This window comes from Stigmatopora argus, chromosome 21 (genome assembly GCF_051989625.1).
Source record: "Stigmatopora argus isolate UIUO_Sarg chromosome 21, RoL_Sarg_1.0, whole genome shotgun sequence".
Lineage (NCBI taxonomy): Eukaryota > Metazoa > Chordata > Actinopteri > Syngnathiformes > Syngnathidae > Stigmatopora > Stigmatopora argus.
Window position 1 is genome coordinate 8688271 of NC_135407.1, and position 26234 is coordinate 8714504.

Consider the following 26234-nt stretch of genomic DNA (forward strand, 5'->3'; position numbering starts at 1 on the left):
CCCACATTCCAAAGACATGCATGGTAGGCTGATTGTACACTCTAAATTGCCCCTAGGTATAAGTGTGAGCGTGGATGGTTGTTTATCTCCTTCTGCCCTGCGATTGGCTGGCCAACAATTCAGGGTGTCCCCCGCCTCTGACCCGAAGTCAGCTGAGTTAGGCTCCAGCACCACCCGCAACACTAGTGAGGATTAATGGGTTCAGAAAATGAGATGAGTGTACTTTATATCAACACAAAACATAGCATGCGTGCATGTGTCTAATTCCTGAATCGAGATCATTTGTGTCTGACATCCTTCTCCCTATGACCCAGTTTGACCTTGAAGTGTTTCCCTCAAGTAGAGGAAACCACTCTCTTGCCTCTCCTCGTCCTCATTCAAGGCAATTTGGTTTCCTCGCCTGGCGCCCTCTAGCGGAGAAAAATTGCGGCGCGCTCGCCAGATGGAAAGGAATAATGAACGCCATGTCTGATCGTCCGCTGGCGGACTAGCGCCGCGAACGGCGGCGGACAGAGACGCCCTCGATCCTAGGTGGACGACCACCGCCGCCACCAGGAAGAGGAGGTGGAGGAGGAGGCGGCAGGGGGTCGCTCCCCCTCCGTCGGGATTCGCCGCCGAGAGGCACCATGGCCGACAGCGCGGGGATTCAACAAGGCTCGCCGGCCATCGGCGCCGTAGGCTCGGCTCCGGCCGCTCCGGGGCTCGGGGGCGCGGAGGGCTCCGGCGCCGCTGGAGGCTCCGCACGGATCTGCGTGAAAAAGGCGCAACTCCGCTCGTCGCCTCTGCCTAAGAAGCTAGAGAAGCTCGGCGTGTATTCTTCCTGCAAGGTGTGCGCCATGTTATTTTCATTATCATTATTATCATCATCATCATCGTCGTCGCTCCTTCCGCTTTACTTGTGCTGCATTTTGTATCTCGGTTTAATAACTGTACTGCATGGCTGGATATGAAAAAGCTGTGGACGCCATAACTGCGCTGCACGTTTGTTTGCATGATTTTATTCGTTTTCGCAACAGGGCTTAGAAAAAAAAATGTTAAAAGCAGTGATCCTGACACGGGCCTTCCCACTGCAGCCTTTATTTTACGAGGGGGCGGGTGTAAACATGGAAAAACTGCAGAAGAGGTGCTTCCTAACTGCAATGCATTGTGCTGTTGATACTTTTACGTCAAAATAACACGATGTTCGGTGGTGATAGTATGATTATTATGAGGTTTTGGCAGATATGGCCTTTGTTTTGACAGCGTGACAGCTGCTGGCAAGGGCAGGGGGGCGGAGTTTGTTTTTGTTTTAAGCGCATGCGCAGTAGATAAACTCCAGCTGATAGGCCTCCACCACCACTCACAGCACACACTATGGAGCCTATGGCTCGGGAACCACATATGGGTCTTTTGATGGGTGCTTATGGCTCTCTGCTAACTATTACAATCTTCTGAATGGATATTCTCATTGATACTCATTGATTAGCAACAACGTAACAATTTTGTCAAGAGAATTCAGACTTTTTGTACTTTCAAAGTGGTTAAGTGACTAGAAAAAGGCACACGTTTTCATGTATGTTGACAAGGATTAACATTTTTTTAAAATTAATTGTTTATGTCTCTCCATCAAAAATTTTCCTGACCTTTGTGGAATAGTTTGGCCACCCCTGATCTAAACCAATGTTTATTTGAGCTTTTTTTCCTCATCTCTCATTTTCTGAACCACTTTATCCTCACTAGGGTTGCAGGGGGTGTACCTAGGTGCAATTTAGAGTGTCCAATCAGCCAACCATGCATGTCTTTGGAATGTGGGAGCAAACCAGAGTACCTGGAGAAAACCCATGCAAACTCCACACAGGTGGACAGACCTGGATTTGAACCCAGATCCCCCCACTGTGAGGCCGACACGCTAACCGCTCATCCACGAGGCCACCCCCCTTTTTTCTCTTAGTAAGGGAAAATGTCTTTTAATTAATCATTTGTTTTTCATTTCAAAAGGAAACAAAATATTTATTTTTAGATGTTACAAAATGCTTTTTGAACTAAAACCACAAGAATAAAAAATTGTAGTTATTGAATGAAATATAATCCCTGAATATTCAGTTTTTTATAGATCTAAAACAATGTTTATTTTAGCTTTTTTAATATATTTTTAGATTTTACAAAATGATTTTTGAACTAAAAACACAGAAAAAAATGATTATAAAATTACAATTATTGATTTAAAAAAGGGAAATCAAGAAATATAATTACGTCTATAATCTTCATTTTAATTTGATCCTAAAACAGAAAGTCGGCACTTATAATTTACTTTCTCGGGCCACACAAAATGATGCGGCGGGCCAGATTTGGCCCCCGAGCCGCCACTTTCACACCCGTGCACTACACGCAGGCTACCTCCGCTACTACACTATTATGATGTCGAGTATGCAATTACAAGTTCGTTATTTTTTCTAGGAATTGATTTTTAATGTCATATTTTTTGGTGGACGTAAAGATTTGTAACAGTGCGAATATGGTGTCTCCAGGTGGAGGGTGCTTGCAAGTGCAATGGCTGGAAGAGTCAAAACCCGCCGCCAACTCCTCCCCGCAGTGAGCAACAACAACCCGTCATTGTTAACTTGCAGGAGCCTTGCCGCAGCTGCTCGCACACTTTGGGTTCGTTTGCATTAACCGCACATAGGCAAATTTGTCAAATCAAATGTTGTTTTTTTGCATCCCAGGAGATCACGTGACTCACTTGGAGCATGTCCCTGAGGATGAGATCAACAGACTGCTGGGCATTGTGTTGGACGTGGAGTACTTGTACACTTGTGTGCATAAGGAGGAGGATGCTGACACCAAGCAGGTCTACTTTTCACTCTTCAAAGTAAGATATGTGGCAAAGTCACCTTTTTAAAGAGGTTTAACAGTTGTATTAATTTGAGAAAACCAGTTGTTTCATTAGAAAACAGAATTTTCTTGCACTTGAGTTTAAGTTTCGCCAGCCAAAGAATGGACAACCGAGAAAAAAAACGTCACATTTTTAGGGGAATTTTTTTATTTGATCACAAACTGGTGCTAGTCATTAGGTTTTTTTTTAAATGAAAAAAAGCCTTGCTATACATGGGCTTTTTAAAGGAAAATACCTACTAAACGTATTTTTTTCTATGAAAATAGCCTCACTACACGATTATTTTAACAATATCAAAAGCTTTACTAAACATGGCCAATTCTTACTATTTGTTGTCTCTTTTAGGGGAAATGCCCTATACATTGTCATTTTTTAAGGGATTTTTTTACTATACTATGTTAAAGTAATAATAACATTTCAGTGCCCTTATTTGGGATAGGCTCCAGCACCCCTGCGACACTTTTGAGAGTAAGCGGTGCAGAAAATGAATGAATAACAACATCTCAACATTTTTGGGTTAACCTGTAGTTTAAAAACCACAACATAATATATATTAATTGCGCTTGAGTATAAGTCACAGGCCCATCAAAACTATTTTAAAAAAAATAGTTATCTTAGGGAAAAGGTGCTATTTATTTTTTGAAATTTGCACCAAAAATTGAGGAAAACAAATAATATTTACTTTTGGGAAAACATCAAAAATATTAGTTGTTTGAAGTACAAAAATTTTGGTTTTTCCATTTCATACATGCAATATTCATTTTTATCTCAAGAAAAATGCCATTTAAAAATGTTTAATCCTAGAAAAGTATTTATGAACAAAACAGCAAAGTTGTAGTTAAACAAAGGGAAAAAAAAGATTTATTTGAGGAAATAAATTCTGAGAATGTTACTCATTTAAAAATAGGTGTAATTTTGTCTTTTTTAAACTGAGTTCTTACTGTATTTTTATCATTTACCAACGAAAGGAAATCATAATTATTTGAGGAGCCGAAAAGTTGTTTGAGATTAAAGGCTGTACTTTTCTTACATTATGTTAAATTATTTGTTGGGTTTATTCTGGGATGTTACTATATGTTCATTAAGAAGCTATAAATTAATTTGTGCTTTATGTTGGGACCAAGTAAGCACGAGGACACTTTCCCCCACAGCTGCTTTCAAGGCCAGTTAATTGTTTTCAGGACTATTGACTGAACAGGAAACCTTGTTCCAGGCCGAGACTGTTGATCTGAGTTGGCAATGAAGATCTACAAGGGACTCTTAAATTGCTTTGACTTGGATTCCGGCAGATGGCGATAATCGGATTATTGTTTAAAAATACGGTCGCTCTGTTTACCGTATAAAGAAATTATATGCTTATTCGTGCAAATTCTTACGCAGTTGTTTTGGTTTCCGATCCGCTCGGGTCACATTGTATGCTTACTTGTGCAAAACCTTACGCAGGTGTTTGTGGTTTCAATCTAATATGAGATTGTTGTGGCAGTTGTTTTTGACCTTAATGGTGTTATTCGGTTAGCTTATGCAATTGTTTGAATCAGATTACATTAAATGTTTTGAGTATGGTGCGACCAAATGGACAAAGGAGGATGCCGTTTCTTCAGAATCCTCTTGAACGAAGGCGAGTTGGGAGTGATTTTCCTTGCAAGTTGTAGCCAGTGTATGTTAAAGATGTCTCCCTGTTTGAGTAAAGTGTATTAATATATTTTTTATTAATACAATAAAGTATCATTTTATTCATAAATTATTTATATGATTGTTCAAGATCTTCCATGAGTGTTTGTTTGAGATAATCAAAGATGAATAAATATTGTGGTGTCCCCCTTGCAGCTACTGAGAAAATCCATCCTCCAGATGGGCAAGCCTACACTAGAATCACAGGAAAGTCCACCCTTTGAGAGACCCAGCATTGAGCAGGTAGTCACGGACCACCAAGCCATCCGTCCGCTAGACTCAGCCAGCCCTGCTTATCTCTTCTATGTATGTGTCGTTTGTGTTTTACACTAGGGGGTCAACAACTTTGTCCAGTATAAATTTAGCCACCTACCGTCCAAAGAGCATCAGACCATTGTGGAGCTGGCCAAGATGTTTCTGAACCAGATCAACTACTGGCAGATGGAGACGCCGTCACAACGGCGCCAGAGGCTCCCTAACGATGACACAGCCGGATACAAAGCCAACTACACGAGGTAGAAATTTTTCCAGAAAGATGTCAATTCCAAGAGGTTACAATGTAGTTACGTCAGTGGCGGTCCGTGCATTTTCTCGTAGCGCCTTCAACGGGTAAAATCCACTTCCTAGCAGCATTTAATGATAAAATACAAATACTGGAGATTTTCAGACATTAAAACCGGGCCGGAGTATCATTTCCCCGGGAAAAAGACAGCGATGAACGTCGATACGTCCATATATGGCAAAAAAATGAACTAGAATGGTGTAAAATCCACTTCCTAGCAGCATTTAGTGATTAAATACAAACACTGGAGCTTTTCAGATATCGGAACTTGGCCCACAATTTAAATATTATTTAGGAATATAGCCATATTTTACTCACCAAAAATCCTTTTTAACTGTACACAATATCCATCCTCCTTTCTTTCTTCCTTCGAAGCTAATGCTGAAAGTCGATCCTGTCCTGTCGTGGCTGTTCTGGCATAGTCCGTCTTGAAAATGGCTTTAAATCAACATATATATTTAACACACAAAGTACACAAAAGCACAAAGTACAAAGCAAATCAAAGTAAATGGGATCATGGAGAATCACCAAATCAAATCATTAAGACAGAAAAGCAGCAAAAACCCAAAACGAGCAAGAGTGGATGGAGCTACCGCCGCCGGCTGCCACTTGAACGGCGCCATCTTGGTTGTGGTAGCTAAAACGGATACAGACTCAAAAAGCCGTTGTAAAGTTGGACTCTTACATGCTATCATTTTACATTTCTCTTTTGTATCGGACAGATGGCTATGCTATTGCAATGTGCCTCAGTTTTGCGACAGTCTGCCACGGTACGAGACCACGCAGATCTTCGGCCGTACACTACTGCGCTCCGTCTTCACTGTTATGCGCAAGCAGCTGCTGGAGCAGGCTCGGCAGGAAAAGGACAAACTGCCGCCGGAAAAGAGGACGCTCATCCTCACGCACTTTCCCAAGTCAGACTGGAAAATAGGCAAGCGACACGAGGCCGACTGTTCCTTTGGTAACAGATTATTGTAACATTTTCAGGTTCTTGTCAATGCTGGAGGAAGAAGTCTACAGTCATTGCTCCCCCATCTGGAGCCACAACTTCTTCGCAGGGGTACCTGGGGGTCAAATTCCCGTCCATACAGGTAATCCACACATCATTATTATTTACAGTGGTACCTCGAGATACGAGCTTAATTCGTTCCGGGACGGAGCTCGTATGTTGATTTATCGTAACTCAAATGAATGTTTCCCATAGAAATGAACTAAAAACTAATTTATTTGTTCCAACCCTCTGAAAAAACAGCAAAAACAGGATATTGGATTGGAAAAACATTTTTATTTGTTCTAATTGGCCATCTATTAACAAAGATAGAACTAAAGGGGGGATGGCAAACTTTTTGCACGGCAACATGCTCATAACATAACATCAACAAATTTAAATGAACTTGGATTACGATGCAGACACACTCAAAAATAAGTTTAATCTAACCTTACACTAAACTTAATTCTAATTTTGTTTTAAATTTTGATACCTTTCTTCTCCCCTTGGCTCTATTTGCCCCGCCTCCACCCTGACTTTCAGATGCAACCTATTGAGGGTTGTTTGCTTTTGTATTCCCTTCAAAATATTCCGAAAATAATGCACACAAATGTCCTCACAATAGGATAATGCATGACCACTTGCCAAAGAGAATTAGTATATACGCCATTCGCACTGACTAACGGGAAAAAATATGTATAGTTAAAAGTTAATTATCAAACTGCTCACTGTGTATATTCACTTTTCAGTGGTTAGTGCGCCCCCAGACGCCAGACCCTTGTACTACAGTATCAGTCCAGCATCGTCCGTGGACCTTTCGAGTGGTGCTGTCAGTCCGGCCAAGAAAGCATCTACAGTGCTTGAGCCATGTCCCGGTACGGTATCAAAAGTACAACTATGAACTTCTGTCCCAATGTGTTGGCAGTTTACATGTTTTTGATGCAGTCGGCGAGAAGCGCAAGCTCATGGAGCCATTATCTCAAGAAGAAAACAAAAGGCCCAGGGTGATGGGTGATATTCCCATGGAGCTCATCAATGAGGTGATGGCCACTATCACAGACCCCACTGCCATCCCAGAGGTAAGAAACCTCTGCGCGTGTGCGGTCGATTGGTCGCCGGTCTTTTGGTCGCCGTCTTTTGGTCGCCGGTCTTTTGGTCGCGGTCTTTTGGTCGCCCCGACCGCGACAACGGGCGACCAAAAGACCGTCGACAAAACAAGGTAAAACAACACGGTCTACGCATCAATAAAAGCCAACAATGGCCACAAGCAGTTTCACTGAGCCAACGTGTGAGTGTATAAGAGTTTGTATGTACATGCGTTGTCCCTTTAAGAAGCTACATCAGTCAGGGTTTTAACAAGTTCTCCAACAAAAAACAATAAAAGTCCGGGAAATTTTGAGCTTTTCTTTAGCCTAATTATTACTAGGGCATTAAGTATGACTAAATAGTAATTTGCAGTTTGTATTTAGGGAATTTGAGCAACGATTTAAATGGTAATTGTCACTTACCTTCCGGGCGACCAAAAGACCGGCGACCAAAAGATCGGCGACCAAAAGACCGGCGTCCAATCGATCGTGTACCACCTCTGCACAATGAGAATAAGAAACACAATCCCTTTCGACACACAATCCCTTCTGTGCAATAACAATGTGCAATATCTTAGATTGTGCAATATTTTAGAATTTACCTTGCCAGGATGTGACTGTTTTATATTTTTAATATTACTTATTTATGTTTTTTTTGTTTTTTTACTGGTAAAACGCACTTTGTGGAGTAGCACCACCAATTTCGTTATACGCAGCTGTGTATGATGACAATAAAGGCTTTTGATTTGATTTGGTTTGAAGAAAAAGGCTTGGAAACATCCAGAAATTCAAATTCATATTTACATTACATTAAGTTCTTGACTCTCTGTACATATATTTACTTAAGTACTTCAACTTACTCAATTACATCTATTTACATATACTACAGTACCGGCTCTCAGCGTGTGGTAGGAGTACAGTATTCCCTCGAATTTCGCGGATAATGTTGACCAGACATAGTCGTGATAATCGAAAAACCGTGGAGGATCACCCCTATTTGTACGATACTGACATGTTTTCGTGTACATACAATATCAAGAAGTGTACATAGATAGGGACTGAATTCATTGTGGCTTTTATTACTGGCTCTAACTGAATACTACTATACTTACAAAATGTACCATCTTTACTCGCATATAAACCGCATTTGTCGGACAAAAAAATGATGACTGAATCGAGGGTACGGCTTATATGCGCATAAAAAGACGACATGCACGAAACTGCAAGGTGACAAAGACAAAACGCTATAACACCATAACACCATGACGCCATAACGCCATAACGCAAGACATTGCGGCCGATACAGTCGTTTATTTCAATATCGAGAAAAGATAAACAGATAAACGCTAAACAAAATTTATTTTCACGTCTATGAATGAAATTCAAGAAAAAAATGAAAAAAAACTCACTTGTGCCTGTCACTGCTCCCTCAGGGTGTCGCCATCTTACCTAGGGCGCCGCCGTCTGACCTAGTCTGACTGTACCACATGCGAGTAGCCTTTACCTAGCGTTTACCATGTCAGCACGTGTCAATAGTTGTTAAGGCTGATCGAGGGTCTTGCGGTCGATCGTTAAAATATCAGCCTTGATATCTGCGTAATGTTTATCTCATGCTAACATTGCACCCAGAGACTTGGTGAACACTATACTGCTATGGGCATACTTCCTGGTTGTGCTTACGTTACTTCCTTTTTGAAAGGAAATGGTTGTACATTTGTGATTATGAAATAAAACAAAATTCCGCTTTGATTTTTTTTCTTTTTATTTCTTGTTCGAAAGTGACAACTATTGCAGTATTAGGCACCCCCAAAAAAAAATAGATATTTCGACATATGAAGCAATTTGGCTGCCACAACATCTTAAACTTTTGGTAAGAAAATTCTAATTCACTAAAAAGCATCAGGTTCTCATCAAGATAGACTTATTTCTTTTTTCAAATTGAATAATTTGATTCACAAAGACCAGCATATTAACCTTTTTTTATGATATTGACCCTAATAAGGTGCTTTTCATTCATTCAGTATCTCAGAAATACCATGTGCGATGATTTTTCTTAAGATTTTCCCTTCAAAGTAACACATTTGTATTCCCTGTTAAAACCATGAATATGGAGGTGGAAATTGTGAATCATCTATTCACCTATCTATTTATAGTATAGCATACCGCTTGACGGGCTTAATTAAGGTAATTCCTAGATGTAACGGCTCTTTTTATTGAATCAGACCAGCCTGCTGTCAGCCCATTCAGCCCGAGACGAGGCAGCTCGCTTGGAGGAGCGCAGAGGCGTGATCGAGTTCCACGTCATTGGAAACTCATTGAACCAGAAACCAAACAAGCGGATCCTCATGTGGCTGGTGGGCCTCCAGAACGTTTTCTCGCACCAGCTGCCTCGCATGCCCAAGGAGTACATAACGCGCCTCGTCTTCGACCCGTGAGTGACAGCTGCCGGTTTCCGCTCACATTGGAAACATGATTTATTTTGTCTGTTTGGACAGGAAGCACAAGACGCTATCGCTGATCAAGGACGGCCGCGTGATAGGAGGAATTTGCTTTCGCATGTTTCCTTCACAAGGGTTCAGTGAAATTGTCTTCTGCGCCGTCACGTCTAATGAGCAGGTCAAGGTGAGATGACTTACAAGGGGGTCATTCCAAAATGGAAGGGAATTTTGACGTCAAAATTCTTTAAAATTTGCCTTCACTTCAATATTCCATGCAAAATCCGCACAGTGCGGACCGAACTAGGATCGAACCCAAAACCAGAGAACTGTGAGGCCAATGCACTATCCACTTTTAAATATTTTCAGGCATTCTTTTCTATTTAAGGGAAAAATAATTCCCAACTGGGATTTGAACCACAACTGCCCACATGGCAGTCAGGTGAACAAACCTCTGAACCATGAAGTAGCCACAATTTGTCATTTTTGGAAAGTCTTGACTACACATGGTTGTTTTATTTAAGGGAAAAATGATTACCAACTGGGATTTGAACCCTGTCTGCCCACATGGCAGGCAGGTAACAGAACCACTACAGCATGAAGTGGCCACACTTTACCTTGACATTAATGGAAAGTGTTGACTACATTTATATATATATAGAAATAATTAAGGGAAAATGTTTCCCAACTAAAGTGGCCACACCTTACTTTGTCGTTTTTGGAAACCCTTGAGTACACACGGTTGCTTCTATTTAAGGGAAAATGACATGAAAAGGAGGATGGATTTTGGTGAGTAAAATATGGCTATATTTCTAAATAATATTTCAATTGTATGAGGTTATTATTGATGATTTTTTGTGTCGCAGCTGTAGCTGCAGTAGAGGTTTTATAGCCATAAAATAGTTTTTGAGGGTTGGATTGATTCCGACAGCTGAAGGCGTCGCTAGGAAATTCACGGACCGCCACTGATATGTATGAATATACACATGTTGCTGTTTGTAGGGGTATGGCACCCACCTGATGAATCACTTGAAGGAGTATCACATCAAACACCACATCCTTAACTTCCTCACCTACGCTGATGAGTACGCTATCGGATACTTTAAGAAACAGGTAACCAGCAACTCATCATTCTCTAACGAAGAAGCTCATTTACACAATGCGATCTTCGACAGGGTTTCTCCAAAGACATCAAGGTCCCCAAGGCCAAGTACGTGGGCTACATCAAAGACTATGAAGGTGCAACGCTCATGGGTTGTGAACTCAACCCTAGCATTCCCTACACCGAGTTCTCAGTCATTATCAAGAAGCAAAAAGAGGTGAGTTTGAGGAGTACAAAAATGCAAAAATCATCGGCCTTATGGACGTTAATTCAGTTGTTTATTTCTGGAGGGGAAAAAACAACATATAATTGGCATGACCCAAAACAAGAATTTTTCAAATGACAACTGTCCAGTTTGACAAAACAAACATTTTCCCAACAATGGGGACCCAGAATGCTGAACTTTAAAATTACCAAAAAAATGTGATGTATGCCATTTTTTTTTCTACATAAAACAACTGAGTGAACATGGACCAACCCTGGCAACTCCATAATTTTTGCCAGTGGTTAAATGCATGAACATTTTAGTGTCAGCATTTAAACGACCACATGGTTACGTTCCCACTCCTTGTTCAGATCATCAAGAAGCTGATTGAACGGAAGCAGATGCAGATTCGGAAAGTCTACCCGGGCCTCTCATGCTTCAAGGATGGCGTGCGGCAGATTCCCATAGAGAACATTCCTGGCATCCGTGCGTCATACCCCTTTATTCATTTATCACCCTTGCCACCATTGAACTTCTTTGTCCTCACCCTCAGGTGAAACCGGATGGAAGCCGCTGGGCAAAGGGTGAGCGAGCTTTATTGACTTGTTGACACTTGATGACATTCGTGTAACATTGACGCTGCTTCTGCAGGAAGGAGATTAAGGACCCAGAGCAGCTATATGTCGCACTTAAGAACATCCTGCAGAATGTCAAGGTGACTCATAATTCCACGATCTGCTTGGGCTCATAAAACAGCATTAACTGTAAAAAACTATGCTCCATGAAATTTCAGAGTCACCAAAACGCATGGCCTTTCATGGAACCTGTGAAGAAGACAGAGGCACCCGGCTACTATCAAGTCATCCGTTTCCCCATGGGTGAGTGGAACAGACATTAGCTGGTTTTCTAATGCCATTTTCCCAATAATTAATGTCATTTTTCTTTCTACTGGAATATTAACTAAAGAAAAAAATGCATGTCATGTCAGATAAACGTCAGTGTGTAACGGGTGATACAAACAAAAGGGACGTTCAACTAATATAGAGCTGCATGTCCTGCATTTGGATTGGATAACTTTGTTCATCCCGTATTTGGGAAATTTCATTGTCACAGTAGCGAGAGTGAGAATGTGGATACAGGAAAGACATTTTAGACATGAATAGATCGGTAATAAGTAAGTTAATTAATAAATAAATGAATAAATATATAAATAAATAAGCATGTTGTGGAAATATATATACATATATATACACATACATATATACACATATGTATATATACATACATACATATGCATATATACACATATATATGCATATATACATATATATGCATATATACATATATGCATATATACATATATGCATATATACATATATGCATATATACATATATATATATATATACATACATATACACATATATGTATATATACATACATATACATATACATACATATATATACACAGATACATACATATATATACACATATGTACACATATATATACATACATATATACACATACATATATATACACACATATATATACATACATATATATATACATACATATACATACACATATATATATATATATATATATATACACACATATATATATATATATACACATATATATATATATATATATATATATATATATATATATACATATATATATTCAAATATATACAAATTCAACTTATTTGTAAGTAGGGGAGCATCTGTACTCCTCGTATTAGCGATCGCTCTGCCATTCGCGCCGACTAACATGGAAAAAAAACACTGAAAAAATACAACGCTCCGCCCAGTGCTCGTAGAGACATTACACGAGGGAGTTGTGACCAGAGAGACATTACACGAGGGAGTTGCGGGGAGAGAGACAGTGCCCATAATGTTCTTATGAGCAGGATCTTGCGTCCGCTGTATGCTCGTATATCAAAATGTGTCTCGTATCTCAAGATAAATATTTGCCCAAAATTTTACTCATATCTCAACTTGCTCATATGTCGGAGCACTCGTATGTCGAGGTACCACTGTATTATCATAGCAAGGATATCATTTTTTAAAATCTTTAATAAAGGCGTTTCATGCTAGTCATGATTTAAACCAGCTTTTCCCATTTCAGATTTGAAGACGATGAGCGAACGCCTGAAGAGCCGCTACTACACAACTCGCAAGCTTTTCATGGCCGACATGCAGCGCGTCTTCACCAACTGCCGCGAGTATAACCCACCAGAGAGTGAGTACTACAAGTGTGCCAACCTACTCGAGAAGTTCTTCTACACTAAAATAAAAGAGGCCGGGCTTATCGACAAGTAGAGCACCAACGTCATCATCACCCTGCCAAAAACAGAGCGAGAACTTCTCCACTTGCTCTCTGAAAAATGTAAATAATATCTATTTTTTTCCCCAATGTAGGGCAGCTGTGTGACTATCAAAAAAATGCACTTTTAATTCTATTGCCCCAAGCATTTCCTTTCCTGGCAATTTGACTGCTGTTAACTCATTAAGTCTTAATTTATTCTGTCTTCTATTCGTGCAGCAAAATAGATTGAGAACTTTATACTGTGTGCAATACTGTGTAGTTTTTCTGTTTTGTATTAAGAAGAAAAAAAAGACATTTTTGTATGAGGCTCTCTTTGTACAGTTGGTTTTAACAACGCAGTATTAGTCGCTTTTATAGACGGAATAAAACTAAAAGGCTTGTTGAAAATTGTGTCATGTTTAGCGATCCTTGTAAAAATGGCAAAATATTTGTCCAACTTATTTTTTTAACATCTTTATTAAATACTAAGTCAATAAACTGATTAAATGAACGAAATTCCAACTTTGTAGCCAAAAAATTATTAATGACATCCAACAAAAGATTCATTGTATTTATCCAGCTTGTTTTGATCTCTGTTGGATGCTCGGGATTTCCTACCCGATGACGTCTCCTTAAAAATGGGCGAGCCTGGTCGGAGGAATCTCAAGTCGGTGTGTTTGTCCCCACGTCGAAGTTTTCTGTTGCAGAAAGAGAGCATTACAAAACCCATTTTCTTTGTCAAGGTTGCAATAGCATCGACTTACGTGCTCAAAGAAGGCTCCTTATAGTTCACTGTCTGGGTGCGGCGCCGCCTTGCGGGCGCCGCCGCCGCCTCTGTTGAAGAGCACTGTGTCTCATCGGAGGAAGCTGCAGGGGCTTGATTGCTCACGTCACTCAGACTACAGGTGGTACGCCCCGAAATTTGGTGGGTCATTCCAGACCTAGAAAGCACGCCTAGAGAGACGTGAAGGCGGTGTGACATGAGTAAAAGGAAAAAGTATACACTGATTCTCAAGGAAGGGTGAGGAGAATGCTACTGCTAAGCGTGACCGGACGATTCGCCGAAAGACGTTTGGCTGACTGACAATTCGCGGAACGGACGTTTCGCCGAAGCGCTCGCCCCGCCCCCGGATCGTGTGTGTACATGTTTTTCAACCTCGGCCCGTGGGCCATATACGGCCCGTTACAGATAACATTCATTTAGGAATAACAAGGGCATGTACTGCCCCCCGCTGGACATATTTCTAAATACAAGTACGTACTACAATGTGCTGCCAATTTTTTATATTTTTTATTTTATGCTTGCGTTTAAAGTAGTAGCCATTTGGACACACAATGTAATTTATCAAAGCTGGTGATTGATGTCTGACACTGAGAAGAAACAACACTAGAAGACTAAGTGCCTTGGACAGACTAGAGGGCTTGGAGAACAATACCTAGAAATGCCATGGAACACACTTTTACTTCTAGTTTAATTTTAAATAATTTCCCATTATTTTAGGAAATATATCTTCAAAATGATTTGCTGAGAACCTTAATTCAAAGATTAATCTCAACGTTTTCTATGCTGGTGTAAATTTTCTGGAGTGGGATTTCTGGATTTACAATTTCATTACAGTAGTACTTACTGTTACTACTACTTTATTTTATCTATTTCTTCTGTCACGTACTGTTCTGCGTGATCTCCAAATGGCTACTACTTTAAAAGCAAGGATAAAATAAAAAATATAAAAAATTGGCAACACATTGTAGTACGTACTTGTATTTAGAAATATGTCCAGCGGGGGGGGCAGTACATGCCATTGTTATTCCTAAATGAATGTTATCTGTAACGGGCCGTATATGTCCCGCGGGCCGAGGTTGAAAAACATGTACACACATGATCCGGGGGCGGGGCGAGCGCTTCGGCGAAACGTCCGTTCCGTGAACTGTCCGTCGGCCAAACGTCTTTCGGCGAATCGTCCGAGCACCACTGCTAAGCTAAAAGCACCACCACAAAGTGAGGTAATAAGGAACGATAAGGCACGTGTTTTTTGTGTGGTCATCCGCCGATGTTGTGTCTGGCTGGCTATTGGAGAAGGAAGGGAGGCCGGCCCAGCTTGGCAAAGAGAGTCCCCAAAATTTGACAGGACGTCATCATAGGTTATCAGATTTGCCTCTGGAAACGCACCGACCGGGGCGATGTCTTCATCCATCAACTCCTGCTTCAGAGGTTCTTCCAAGTAGACATACATTAAGATTCACCATTATTTACTGTACATAGGTAGACGTAATGTAATGACTGTTTGGGGCCACCAGTGTAAATTACACGAATAACTAGAGAATCATTCTGAAAGTGCAGAAATTTAGGTAAGCAGCCAAATTCAACTTGGTACTGGGAAACTTTAACCTCATGACGAAATTTCTATCATTTAATATGACAAGTGTAATCCTGCGAGTTTGATCAAATGAATTTGTTTATTTGTTCTTGAATTATCTTCACCTTAAATATATAAAGAAGTAGAGAAATAGAAAACCAAATAGACAACCTCAGTTTCCAGAGATGCGGGTGAAAGTAAATAAACACAAAATCAACACATTCTGGATCTTTCAATATTGTGGATTTCATCAATTTAACAACCATATTTTCACGACTATAAGGCGCACTTAAAAGTCTTACATTTTCTCCAAAATAGACAGGGCGCCTTATAATCCAGTGTGCTTTATATATGGAAAAAATGTGTCATTCATTGAGGGTGCGCCTTATAATGTGGTGCGCCTTATAATGTGGTGCGCCTTATAGTCGTGAAAATACGGTATTTTTAATCTTATACATTTAATGACCATCATTCACTCGTGTTGTGTACAAAGCACATTTGTCACACAACTAAAAGTATAACCCAAAAGCATCTTACAAACATAAATGAACAACAATCTGTCATGTTGTTATTTTAGGAAAAGACAACCCAGATGGCGTTTTTTTGCAGGGCACACAAAGACATGAAAGCGCTTTTAATTTTCATCTGAGTCTTCTGTACAAAAATACCAATTAGTTTTAGTAATTTCAATGTGTTATTAGTCGACAAAGACGCATAAAGTATAGAGTATATATGTTTTAGACAGTCCGAACACATTGGCTGTAATAAAATATTAAGCCTGACTAACTACACGTACAATAAGCAAATGTCATATATTGTGAACATATACTTTATATGTCACACTCGTTAGACGAAAACTGGCATATGTCTCGATATATTACAGGTATTCAGGACGTGTCATTCCATCGTCACGTTCAAAAAATAATAAATAAAAAAAATCGGCAACAGAATATTTTCAGTAGTCATCGTTAACGAAAATGCAATGCTAAGCAGGTAACGCTTAAATTTGGCCTGAGCACTAACTTGAAGTCCTGGTTGGAATTTAAATAAATAAATTTAAAAAAAAATCTGCATCAAGCAAGTATGCAAGTTAAATGTCTGTCACAATCTACAATAGGTAAAAAAAGGAATGCTCTTTCTAAAATACGAATAGTATTTGTCAAAGAACAAGTAACAACATACTAGTATTTGACTTACCTTGCTGATGTGTTGTCAATTGATGTGGACTGGTTGAGAAAGTACACTGGTCACCATCAACTTCCTGAATAGGTTTCTCACCCTCCCGCCTCGTCACTGTGATCATGAATTCACGCTTATTCACTCATGAAATAGATAAAAACATGAACCGTGTCCAAAGTGCATTTACCCAAGTACTCACCAGATTTGCGTGGGCTTCCATTTTGATTGGCGAACTGTCTTCTGCGAGTTGTGACGGTCCTCAAAATCTCGGGGACCGTATGCCCCATATTGGGCTTCTTCCACGGCATGTACAGGCTGTCCTCTGAATCAGAGGAGGGTGACGTCGGCAAGCTGGAGTCTTGATGGGGGGGTTCAGGGGCCGGGGTTTTGGGAGTTTTAAGGTCCCGAGTTGGGGCATCTGGGTGGTCAATCTTAGCCTTGAAGGGTGTGAGGTGGACAGCCTCCTCGCAGTCAAAATCAAAAGTGTCGTTGAAGCCCAGTGAGGTGTTGGATTGTTGCTGGGTGGCCGGCGCACGGCTCTTGGACCGAGCCCTTGGCTTGGGGGTCTCCCAGGGCTTCTTCAGAGGGACTCGCTCGGGTTTGCGTCCTCGCTCACGGATCTTCCGTACAGGCGCAACCTCTTCTCTAATGAAATCCTTCTCTTCCGTTTCAATTGTCTCTATCTGCTCTTGGTTCAGCTGCTGAGCTCTCAGGACACGTGCACCTGAGGTGGCTTTGCTAACAGAGCACAATTCTTGCACACGGGCGGACCGTCTCCTTGTTTTCCGTGTTTTGTCTTCGTCTTTTGGCCTCACCATCACCGTTGGAGGAAGGGCAAATCGGGAACGGTCCGGTTCGACTGCCAGTTTTGGAGATGCTGTCAACGCAAAGTTTGTACTTAGACGTGTCTGTGCGTGTATGGGATATACCCGTGACCAGACGTTTTGTCGAAAGACGTTGGGTCGACCGGGCGTCTGGTCGACCGGGCGTCTGGTCGACCGGACGTTTGGTAGAACGGACGTTTGGTCGCCGGGTTTGCTCGCTGTCAAATTATGACAGAGTTTACTATTGATATTTTGATATTAGATATTTAGATATTAAACTCACTCTCTCTCATGATTATAATTTTGAGATCTGGTTTCAACAGTAACAACCCGGCGACCAAACGTCCGGTCGCCCAAACGCCCGGTCGCCCAAACGCCCGGTCGCCCAAACGCCCGGTCGCCCAAACGCCCGGTCGCCCAAACGCCCGGTCGCCCAAACGCCCGGTCGCCCAAACGCCCGGTCGCCCAAACGCCCGGTCGCCCAAACGCCCGGTCGCCCAAACGCCCGGTCGCCCAAACGCCCGGTCGCCCAAACGCCCGGTCGCCCAAACGCCCGGTCGCCCAAACGCCCGGTCGCCCAAACGCCCGGTCGCCCAAACGCCCGGTCGCCCAAACGCCCGGTCGCCCAAACGCCCGGTCGCCCAAACGCCCGGTCGCCCAAACGCCCGGTCGCCCAAACGCCCGGTCGCCCAAACGCCCGGTCGACCAAACGCCCGGTCGACCAAACGCCCGGTCGACCAAACGCCCGGTCGACCAAACGCCCGGTCGACCAAACGCCCGGTCGACCAAACGCCCGGTCGACCAAACGCCCGGTCGACCAAACGCCCGGTCGACCAAACGTCCGGTCGACCAAACGTCCGATCGACCAAACGTCCGGTCGACCAAACGTCCGGGGACCAAACATCTTTTGACGAAACGTCCGAGTACCGGATATACCGTATTTGAGTATAACGCGCACCCATAATTTGTGACTAAAAATTGGTATACATTTTTTTTCTTCCACTTTTAACAGGATTCCACGGGTAATGGTAACTGGCAAATGCTGAACACATATCGCCATGACAAAACATTTATTCACAACATATGGCACGGAAACCTTGTAAAACAAACTACCAGCATGAACACAATTCTCAAATGTAATTTACAATTTTAAATCCTTAAAGTCTAATTCATCGTCATAATATTTTAAAAAATTCCAAGTCCGCTACATACTCATTCATCCAGGTTTTCATTCTAAGGGATTGAAATGTTTTTTTTTGTTTCATAAACTGATGAAAAGGAGAAACATTAAACTCAAGTTGCAATTGATTCAATGCACTGACGATGCTAACAATGGATTTGCTATGTGAAGCATTTTGGAGAGAAAATGTGCACATAAAGTACACAGATCTATCTATCTATCGGCATCCTCTAACTCAGTGTTTCCCAACCTTTTTTGAACTGTGGCACACTCTTTGCCTTGAAAAAAACACCACCATCTGAAAATCTTTTAATTTAAAATGATATGGCCTATATTAACAATAGTCATTCTCATCAAAGTATCATCAAGAATCACATAAACCTCCAAAATGATTCCAAAATTAAATTTTTCACACTGACCTAATGTCACCAAAAGTTGAGGTCTGCAGACCCTGAACAACTTCTGGTTGTAATAAGTACAGTGGTACCTCGACCTACGATCAGCTCGTGGTACGACGGAAATTTCGATCGAATAATTCGCCCACGATACGATCAAAATTTCGAGATGCGACCAAGCCAGGTGGCCATGACATGAGAGGCTGTTTATCATTGTAGTGTCTTTTGCCGCATCTCTTTCGTGTATTACAGATATCTACGAGCACTGAACGATTTATTCAGACGAGTTTCGACCAGGAAACGCACAACGCGCATGTGCGGGTAAAAAGAGGGCTTTCTGGGTAATGAGGTACCACTGTACCACTGTATTACATTGTATGACTTCTTGCAATTTCCCGCAGCACACCTGACCATTGTTCACGGCACACCATTGTGCCGGGAAACACTGCTCTAAATACTAATAACCGGTCCTGAAAAAAACTCATCGATTGATCTCCATTTGTTTCATTCGTACCTGTACAAATTGGTGATATCTCAGAGAGGGCGGTCATTCCTTCAGTGATTCTTTTTCTGCTACACAATCCAAAGCAACCGTAATAAGTCAAAACAGGCACTCATATTCATACAAATACAAGATTTTAAGTACAACGTACCTTGGTGATTCAAAATCTGCTTCCAAGGATAGCTCGGATTCTTTGGCCTGATTCAAAAGACACATAGATCGAGAGAATCATATGAAACCGACATGAACTTCTGAGTCCTGTGGCTTCTGCTTACCAGTGGAGAACAAGTGGAGATGGCCTGCTGCTGGTGGAGTTTTCTCTTCAACATTAACAGGTACATAAAAAGGCTTTGGTACTCGCCCTGCAATTGCAGGAAGGCCGCATTGGCCTCTCGTAGCTTCACCTTTTCTGCCTGCAGTGCAATTGCCAGCGACACATTGTTTTGCTGTAACGTCACCTGGATGTCACTTGGCACCACACCGACTGACAATTTAAAAAAAAAAAAAAGGTAGACTTAGGCAATTATCAAAGAGTATAACATTCATTATTAGGCGATATCCAAGTGCTGGTGGTTTTGATGCTATTAATGGTCGTCAATTCTCTTTTTCGTTGGATTGGATAACTTTATTCATCCCGTATTCGGGAAATTTCGTTGTCACAGTAGCAAGAGGGTGAGGATGCAGAAATAGGAAAGGCATTTTAGACATAAATAGATAGGTAATAAGTAAGTTAATGAATAAAAACATGAATAAATAAGCGTGTTGCTGATATATATACATATACAGACGCTCCCCTACTTACGAACATTCAACTTACGAACAACGGTACATACGAACATGTCTGCAAATCGCGTTTAAGTCGAAAAATGTTCGTAAGTCCAATTTTGTATTTTCTTCCGAGTAGTGCTTCTTTCCGCCGCTAATACCGACGCCTGGCGCTGTGAGGGCTCAGCTCACCCAGCATCTACCTTCTTCGTTGCAATGCGGAAGTGCGTGAACGTATCTCCAGTGGGCAAAGAACCTTTTTCATTTGTATCATTAAATATCTTGTGCATCCATTATTGAATATGGTTGGTAAAAAGCGAAATGCTTCTATTGAGGGAGTTGCAAGGGAGAGGCAAGCCATTTCATTTGAAACGAGTGGCAATAATAACGAAGCTTGATGCGCGTGAGAGTGGTGAGCGTTGCACATTTACAACTTGAATCGTTCGACCGTCAGTACCATTTATAAACAGAAAGATCGAGCAGCAGGACCCAAATATTGAACGTTGCACAAAGTTTGCAAATCAATTGAATGATGCCATCCAGTGCTACCGCATCATTTATGATGAAAAAAAGAAGAAAACTGTGCAATCGTCGTTAGATCGCTTCTTTAGGACAGTTTCTAATACATAAATCTCTCTCTCTCTATACAGTACTGTACATATTCTCTCCATTTTATTAAATGTTTTTTTCAGTACAAACCAATGTGTGTTACAAAATATAGCACTGAATCAACTTACAAACAAATTCAACTTATGAACAATCGCTCGGAACCGAACTCGTTCGTAAGTAGGGGAGCGTCTGTTTATATATACATACATATATATATACACACATATATACATGTACATACACATGTATATACATACATACACATACGTGTACATACACATATATATATATATACATACATACACACATATAAGCACATATATACATACATACACATAGATGTACATGCATGCATACGGTAGGTCTTAACAGCCATTTTTTCGTTAAAGAGCCTGACAGCTGATGGGAGGAAGGATCTGTGGAAGCGCTCCTTCCTGCAATGAGGGTGCCACAGTCTATTGCTAAAAGAGTTGTGTGCTAAGTTAATGCTGCCATTTTTTAGAATGAGCCCTTAGACCAGGCATGGGCAAACTATGGCCCGCGGGCCATATACGGCCCGCCGACGTTGTCCAAATTATAGTAAAAATCCATGACCTCATTCATTTCCCTTTCCCCTGCAATACCCTCGTTTCCCCGATAGATGGCGCACTAACTCCAGATTTTGATGCACTGACAAAAAAGGGAGAACAACAACACAGTTCCCACTGAAATGTGAGTTTCTCTACTGTGTTAAAAATAGCAACTTGCACATATACGCACAGCAACAGTACAGTAGCTTCATTAACATGCCACTCATCACTCTCATTTAAAGACTGCTTTCTTTCGTTGAATAATAATATGTTCTTAATGTTGAAAGTAAATTTGAAAATACATTTTCACCTTCAATTGTGTCTTTTTTCTTATATTTCAATCCCCAGGTTTGATAAATTACATTGCGTGTCCAAATGCTCCTGGCCCGGCCCATCTGTCAAATTTTAGTATCCATTCTGGCCCGCAAGTCAAAAAGTTTGCCCACCCCTGCCTTAGACTATCATGTGTAAATACGGATTATCTATGCCGTATTTTTCGGATTATATGGCCCACTAGACAAAAAATGCACAATGAAAGAGGAAAAAATATATAAATTGCACTAGATTATACAATGCGGGCGAATTTTATTTGATAAAATCCAAAATAAAAGACAGACGTCATCTCGAAGACATTTAAAATAATAATGATAATAATTATAAGAAGAAGAGAAACAATAGTGGCAGCAACAGGCTGAATATTTTCACACAAGTCACACCCTCACTACCCTATTAAAAAGGGACTTATAGTCCGGAAAATACGGTAATTCCTTTTGTTTATTGTTTGGTTTGAGAATAAAGTTTAAAAAATGCCCATTAAATAAGCCAGGAAGGCTCTATTTTTTTTCTCAGTCAAGAAATATTTAAGGAGGTTGCAATAATGAATATAATGAAAATACCTTTGATGCACAAGAAAAAATTTGACCAAGTGCAACCAAGTTTAACAATTTGATAAAATTAACTGAAATTCAGGGCGGGCCGGTGGAGCGAGTGGTTAGCGCGTCGGCCACACAGCTCTAGGGTCCTGGGTTCAAATCCCGGTTGGTCCACCTGTGTGGAGTTTGCATGAGTGTGAGCATGAATGGTTGTTAGTCTCCTTGTGCCCTTCGATTGATTGGCCAATTCAGGGTGTCCCCCGCCTCTGGCCCGAAGTAAGCTGGGAAAGGCTCCAGCACCCCCCACGACCCTAGTGAGGATAAAGCGATTCAGAAAATGAGATGAGAGAACAGTGAAGATAAAAAAAATACAATTAACAGCCATTTCGGGGGAAATAGGCAAAATAGCTGTACCGTATTTTGCTGTTTAATATACCCCCCAATTTAATATACCCAGGTATATTAAACGGCAGGGGTATATTAAATGGCGCACAAACGGGAAGGTACGATCCACTACGCAGTCTTTATGCCGTGACGGGGTGCATCAACGTTTTGAAGACTAAAACTACTTACTGCTCAGATTAAAACTACACACTGCTGAATAAACTCTGACTTGGAATTTTGATGAACTTAAGTACAGTGGTGCGTCGTGATACAACATGCTCGTCATACAACATGCTTGTGGCACGACGAAAATTTCGATCAAATAATTCGCTCGCGATACAATTAAAATTTCGAGATGCGACGAAGCCAGGTGGCCATGACATGAGAGGCTGTTTATCATTGTAGCGCACTGTCTTTTTTTGCCACATCGCTTTCGTGTATAACTACTATATCTATGAGGACTGAACGATTTATTCAGACGAGTTTCGACCAGGAAACGTACAACGCGCATGCACGGGCAAAAAGAGGGTTTTCTGGGTAATGAAGTATATTCGTGCACACAACACCCATAGGCAATGGCACCCTTTCTCAGAATAAAACTTCATTAACCACAATCAATACGTGGGTAAGCTCAGCTATTGCATTTCCTGTTATTCTTTCTAAGGAAAGAAGCTCCCGCGATCGCTCATTCAAGCCTATTTCTCGTTGGCAAGTGGTCGTGCGTTATCCTATTGTGAGGACATTTGTGTGCATCATTTTCGGAATATTTTGAAGGCAATACAACAGCAAACAGTCCATCGATAGCGAACGTGAAGGTGGAGGCGTGGCAAACCGCTAACCCAGAAAACGAAGGTAACAAAAGATTAAGACAAAACTAGAATTCAGTTTTGTGTAAAGTTACATTAAACGTATGTTTGAGTGCGTCTGTATATATTTATCCAAGTTAATTTAAATTTGTTTGTTCGTTTACGAGTGCCGTGGATAAAGTCGCCCCCGAACAGCCTCCGTGTGTGTCGTTGTCTCTCCCCTCCGCGAAATGCGTCTAATTTTACATCTATTAAATACATTTTATTACTATTAAAGCACTCGTTATTTATTACTTTGTCAATATATGGCAAATTAGAAGAAATAAAACATTTTTTCCAATCCAATATCCTGTTTTTGGTGTTTTTTCAGAGGGTTGGAACAAATTAATTTGTTTTCAATTCATTTCAATGGGAAACGTTCGCTCGAGTTACGAAAAGCTCGACATACGATCTCAGTCTCGGATCGGATTACGATCGTATGTCGAGGTACCACTCTATCTATAATTATCCCCAATGAACACCATACAAATCATGCCAATGTGACATGCTAAAGTGTTTAAATTACACCCCATGAACGACCTCATGTTGGGGATGTGCAACTAGTTTGGATTGGATGTATATCGATATTCGATTATTGATGCCTTGATGTGTATACTACTAGTTTTGACTGGATGTATATCGGTATTCGATTATTGATGCCTTGATGCACATAGCTTGAACCACGGGAGATTTTCTTCATATCAGTAAAGCTGCTTTGAAGAAGCAACAACGAATCACTATTGTGATTATTTCTCCCTGTGTTTCAAGAATAAATACAGGGTACAACACAAAAAAACTGAGTTGCCGTTTAATATACCCGGGTATATTAAACGACAGGGGTATATTAAACGGCAAAATACGGTAGTCAGACATTTATTTAAAGCAAAAAAAAAATGTAGTAGTAGTATTGTACCCAATCAAATGCAGGTATTTCAAATTGTCCCAGCTAATCGTTACACATAGATAAGTCACTGTAAATTTTGTTATCTTTGTTTATATTTTCAACTAAATCAAAGTTGTGGCAAGAAATCACAAACATTATGGCAGGCAGTGAAAAAAAAGCAATGTACAGGTAAACACAACGAGTGAAGGCAGCTTAAAATATCAATATGCAACGCACTACGATTATTTTGTTCCAATTTATTACGGATAGCATTCACCACTATTGAATTCATAAAGTATACAAAAACAACGCTGTTGTTTTAAACTGAAATTGTAGGTCATATTTACCGCTGGGATTCTGGGCGAGTCTCGATCGTGATCCCTTCATGTACCCCGCTGCACGAGCCAGTTTCTTGTTCCGTTTCTCCTTCATTTTGTCCTTAATGAAGTCCAGAGTGACCCGGACAGGCTTTTTTGGGACCCGTTCCCTCACCATTTTATCACTCCACCCAAAATGCGCAAATCAAATAATCGGAAAGGCTTCTCGAGGCCAAACACACAAGGTTGTTAGCGACCTCAAACGTGCTTCAAAACAAACATCGTCGCAAAAAAAACCTACCCAAAAGATGTCAGTGTCGTTGTGTAGTGGTCGTTTCAATAGAAAAAAACAGAAAGTTTTATGTTTTATAAGTCAAGAAGGGCGAAAAACGTTGTTTTCTTATTTTTGGGGGTCAGCGATCAGACAAAAAACCGCCTCCCCAATGTCTCATTTTCTTGAACGTTCAAAACGCGTACAATGAACGCTGATTGGACGAAAATATAAGAGTCGTCACTTCCGGTCTCTCCTTTTAAAGAAGTACAGACGAAAATGTAAATTTACCTTATGCCACGCTAGAGGGCGGTATTGGCTCGGAGAGAAAACATTTTTATAATTTCATTCTAATCAATTCAAATTATTATATTATTTTTCTTCCCGCGGACACCTCACAGAAAATTGAAAGAAAGAACATTGAAATGAGTTGGGAGCTATATATTTATTCATAATTGTCTTGAATAAACAATGTTACAAAAATATGTTAACAAGCTTCAGGTTTCATTCAATGACATTTCATCAAACCACTCTTTTTTGATTATATAATTATAGAAAATTATATTGTAGAAGATGCTATACATTAACCTTTTTAATCTAGAGAATTGATCATTCCAGAATTGGAGCAAAACTAATTAATTCATTCATTCAATTTTAACACCGGGGTGCTAGAGCCAATCCAAGCTGACTACACCCTAGAATGGTCGCCTGTGATTCATATAACACTCAGATAAACAGACAACCACTGGCACTTACAAACACAATGCCAACAGGTAAAAATCACACACTACCAGCACCAATGTCAGGCTAAAGAACCACTGCACCATGATGTGACGATAATTTAATAATACAAAAAAAACACTAAAACAATTAGTTCCTGTGTAAATTAACTTGAGTAAGTACTAAGTTTATCCTCTTGGTGAGCAGGAAAAGCTGGATAAACAGCTGGCTTCTACTTATGGGGTAAGGCTAAACGTACTATTAATTTTAACCCTATAATCACTGTATGATTATAAAAATTATTGCAAACATCAACAAAAAAAAATCATGTA

At 40.7% G+C, this 26234-nt stretch overlaps 2 protein-coding genes across 4 annotated transcripts; one reads left to right on the top strand and one right to left on the bottom strand.

The window, feature by feature from the left end:
- The first annotated feature begins 411 nt into the window (after positions 1-411).
- Positions 412-13746, top strand: kat2b (K(lysine) acetyltransferase 2B). The gene is made up of 18 exons (XM_077590538.1): positions 412-827; positions 2508-2637; positions 2703-2848; positions 4700-4786; positions 4877-5058; positions 5828-6019; positions 6093-6196; positions 6843-6968; positions 7039-7172; positions 9401-9609; positions 9674-9800; positions 10616-10726; positions 10789-10932; positions 11292-11406; positions 11474-11504; positions 11572-11635; positions 11714-11798; positions 13051-13746. Exons 1-18 carry the CDS (start codon positions 627-629, stop codon positions 13242-13244), a joined length of 2382 nt encoding a protein of 793 aa, XP_077446664.1. The 5' UTR covers positions 412-626; the 3' UTR covers positions 13245-13746.
- sgo1 (shugoshin 1) lies at positions 13675-25371 on the bottom strand. 3 transcript variants are annotated; one of them, XM_077590540.1, is made up of 10 exons: positions 25213-25371; positions 24942-25096; positions 19943-20151; positions 19819-19865; positions 19680-19738; positions 16966-17643; positions 16785-16880; positions 15257-15448; positions 13995-14184; positions 13675-13928 (listed from the first exon to the last, which is right to left on the bottom strand). In XM_077590540.1, exons 2-10 carry the CDS (start codon positions 25087-25089, stop codon positions 13772-13774), a joined length of 1776 nt encoding a protein of 591 aa, XP_077446666.1. In that variant the 5' UTR covers positions 25090-25096; positions 25213-25371; the 3' UTR covers positions 13675-13771. The 3 variants fall into 3 exon arrangements, with proteins under 3 accessions (XP_077446666.1, XP_077446665.1, XP_077446667.1); XM_077590539.1 differs by having other exon boundaries at positions 24942-25133; XM_077590541.1 differs by having other exon boundaries at positions 19680-19735; positions 24942-25371.
- Positions 25372-26234: the final 863 nt, after the last annotated feature.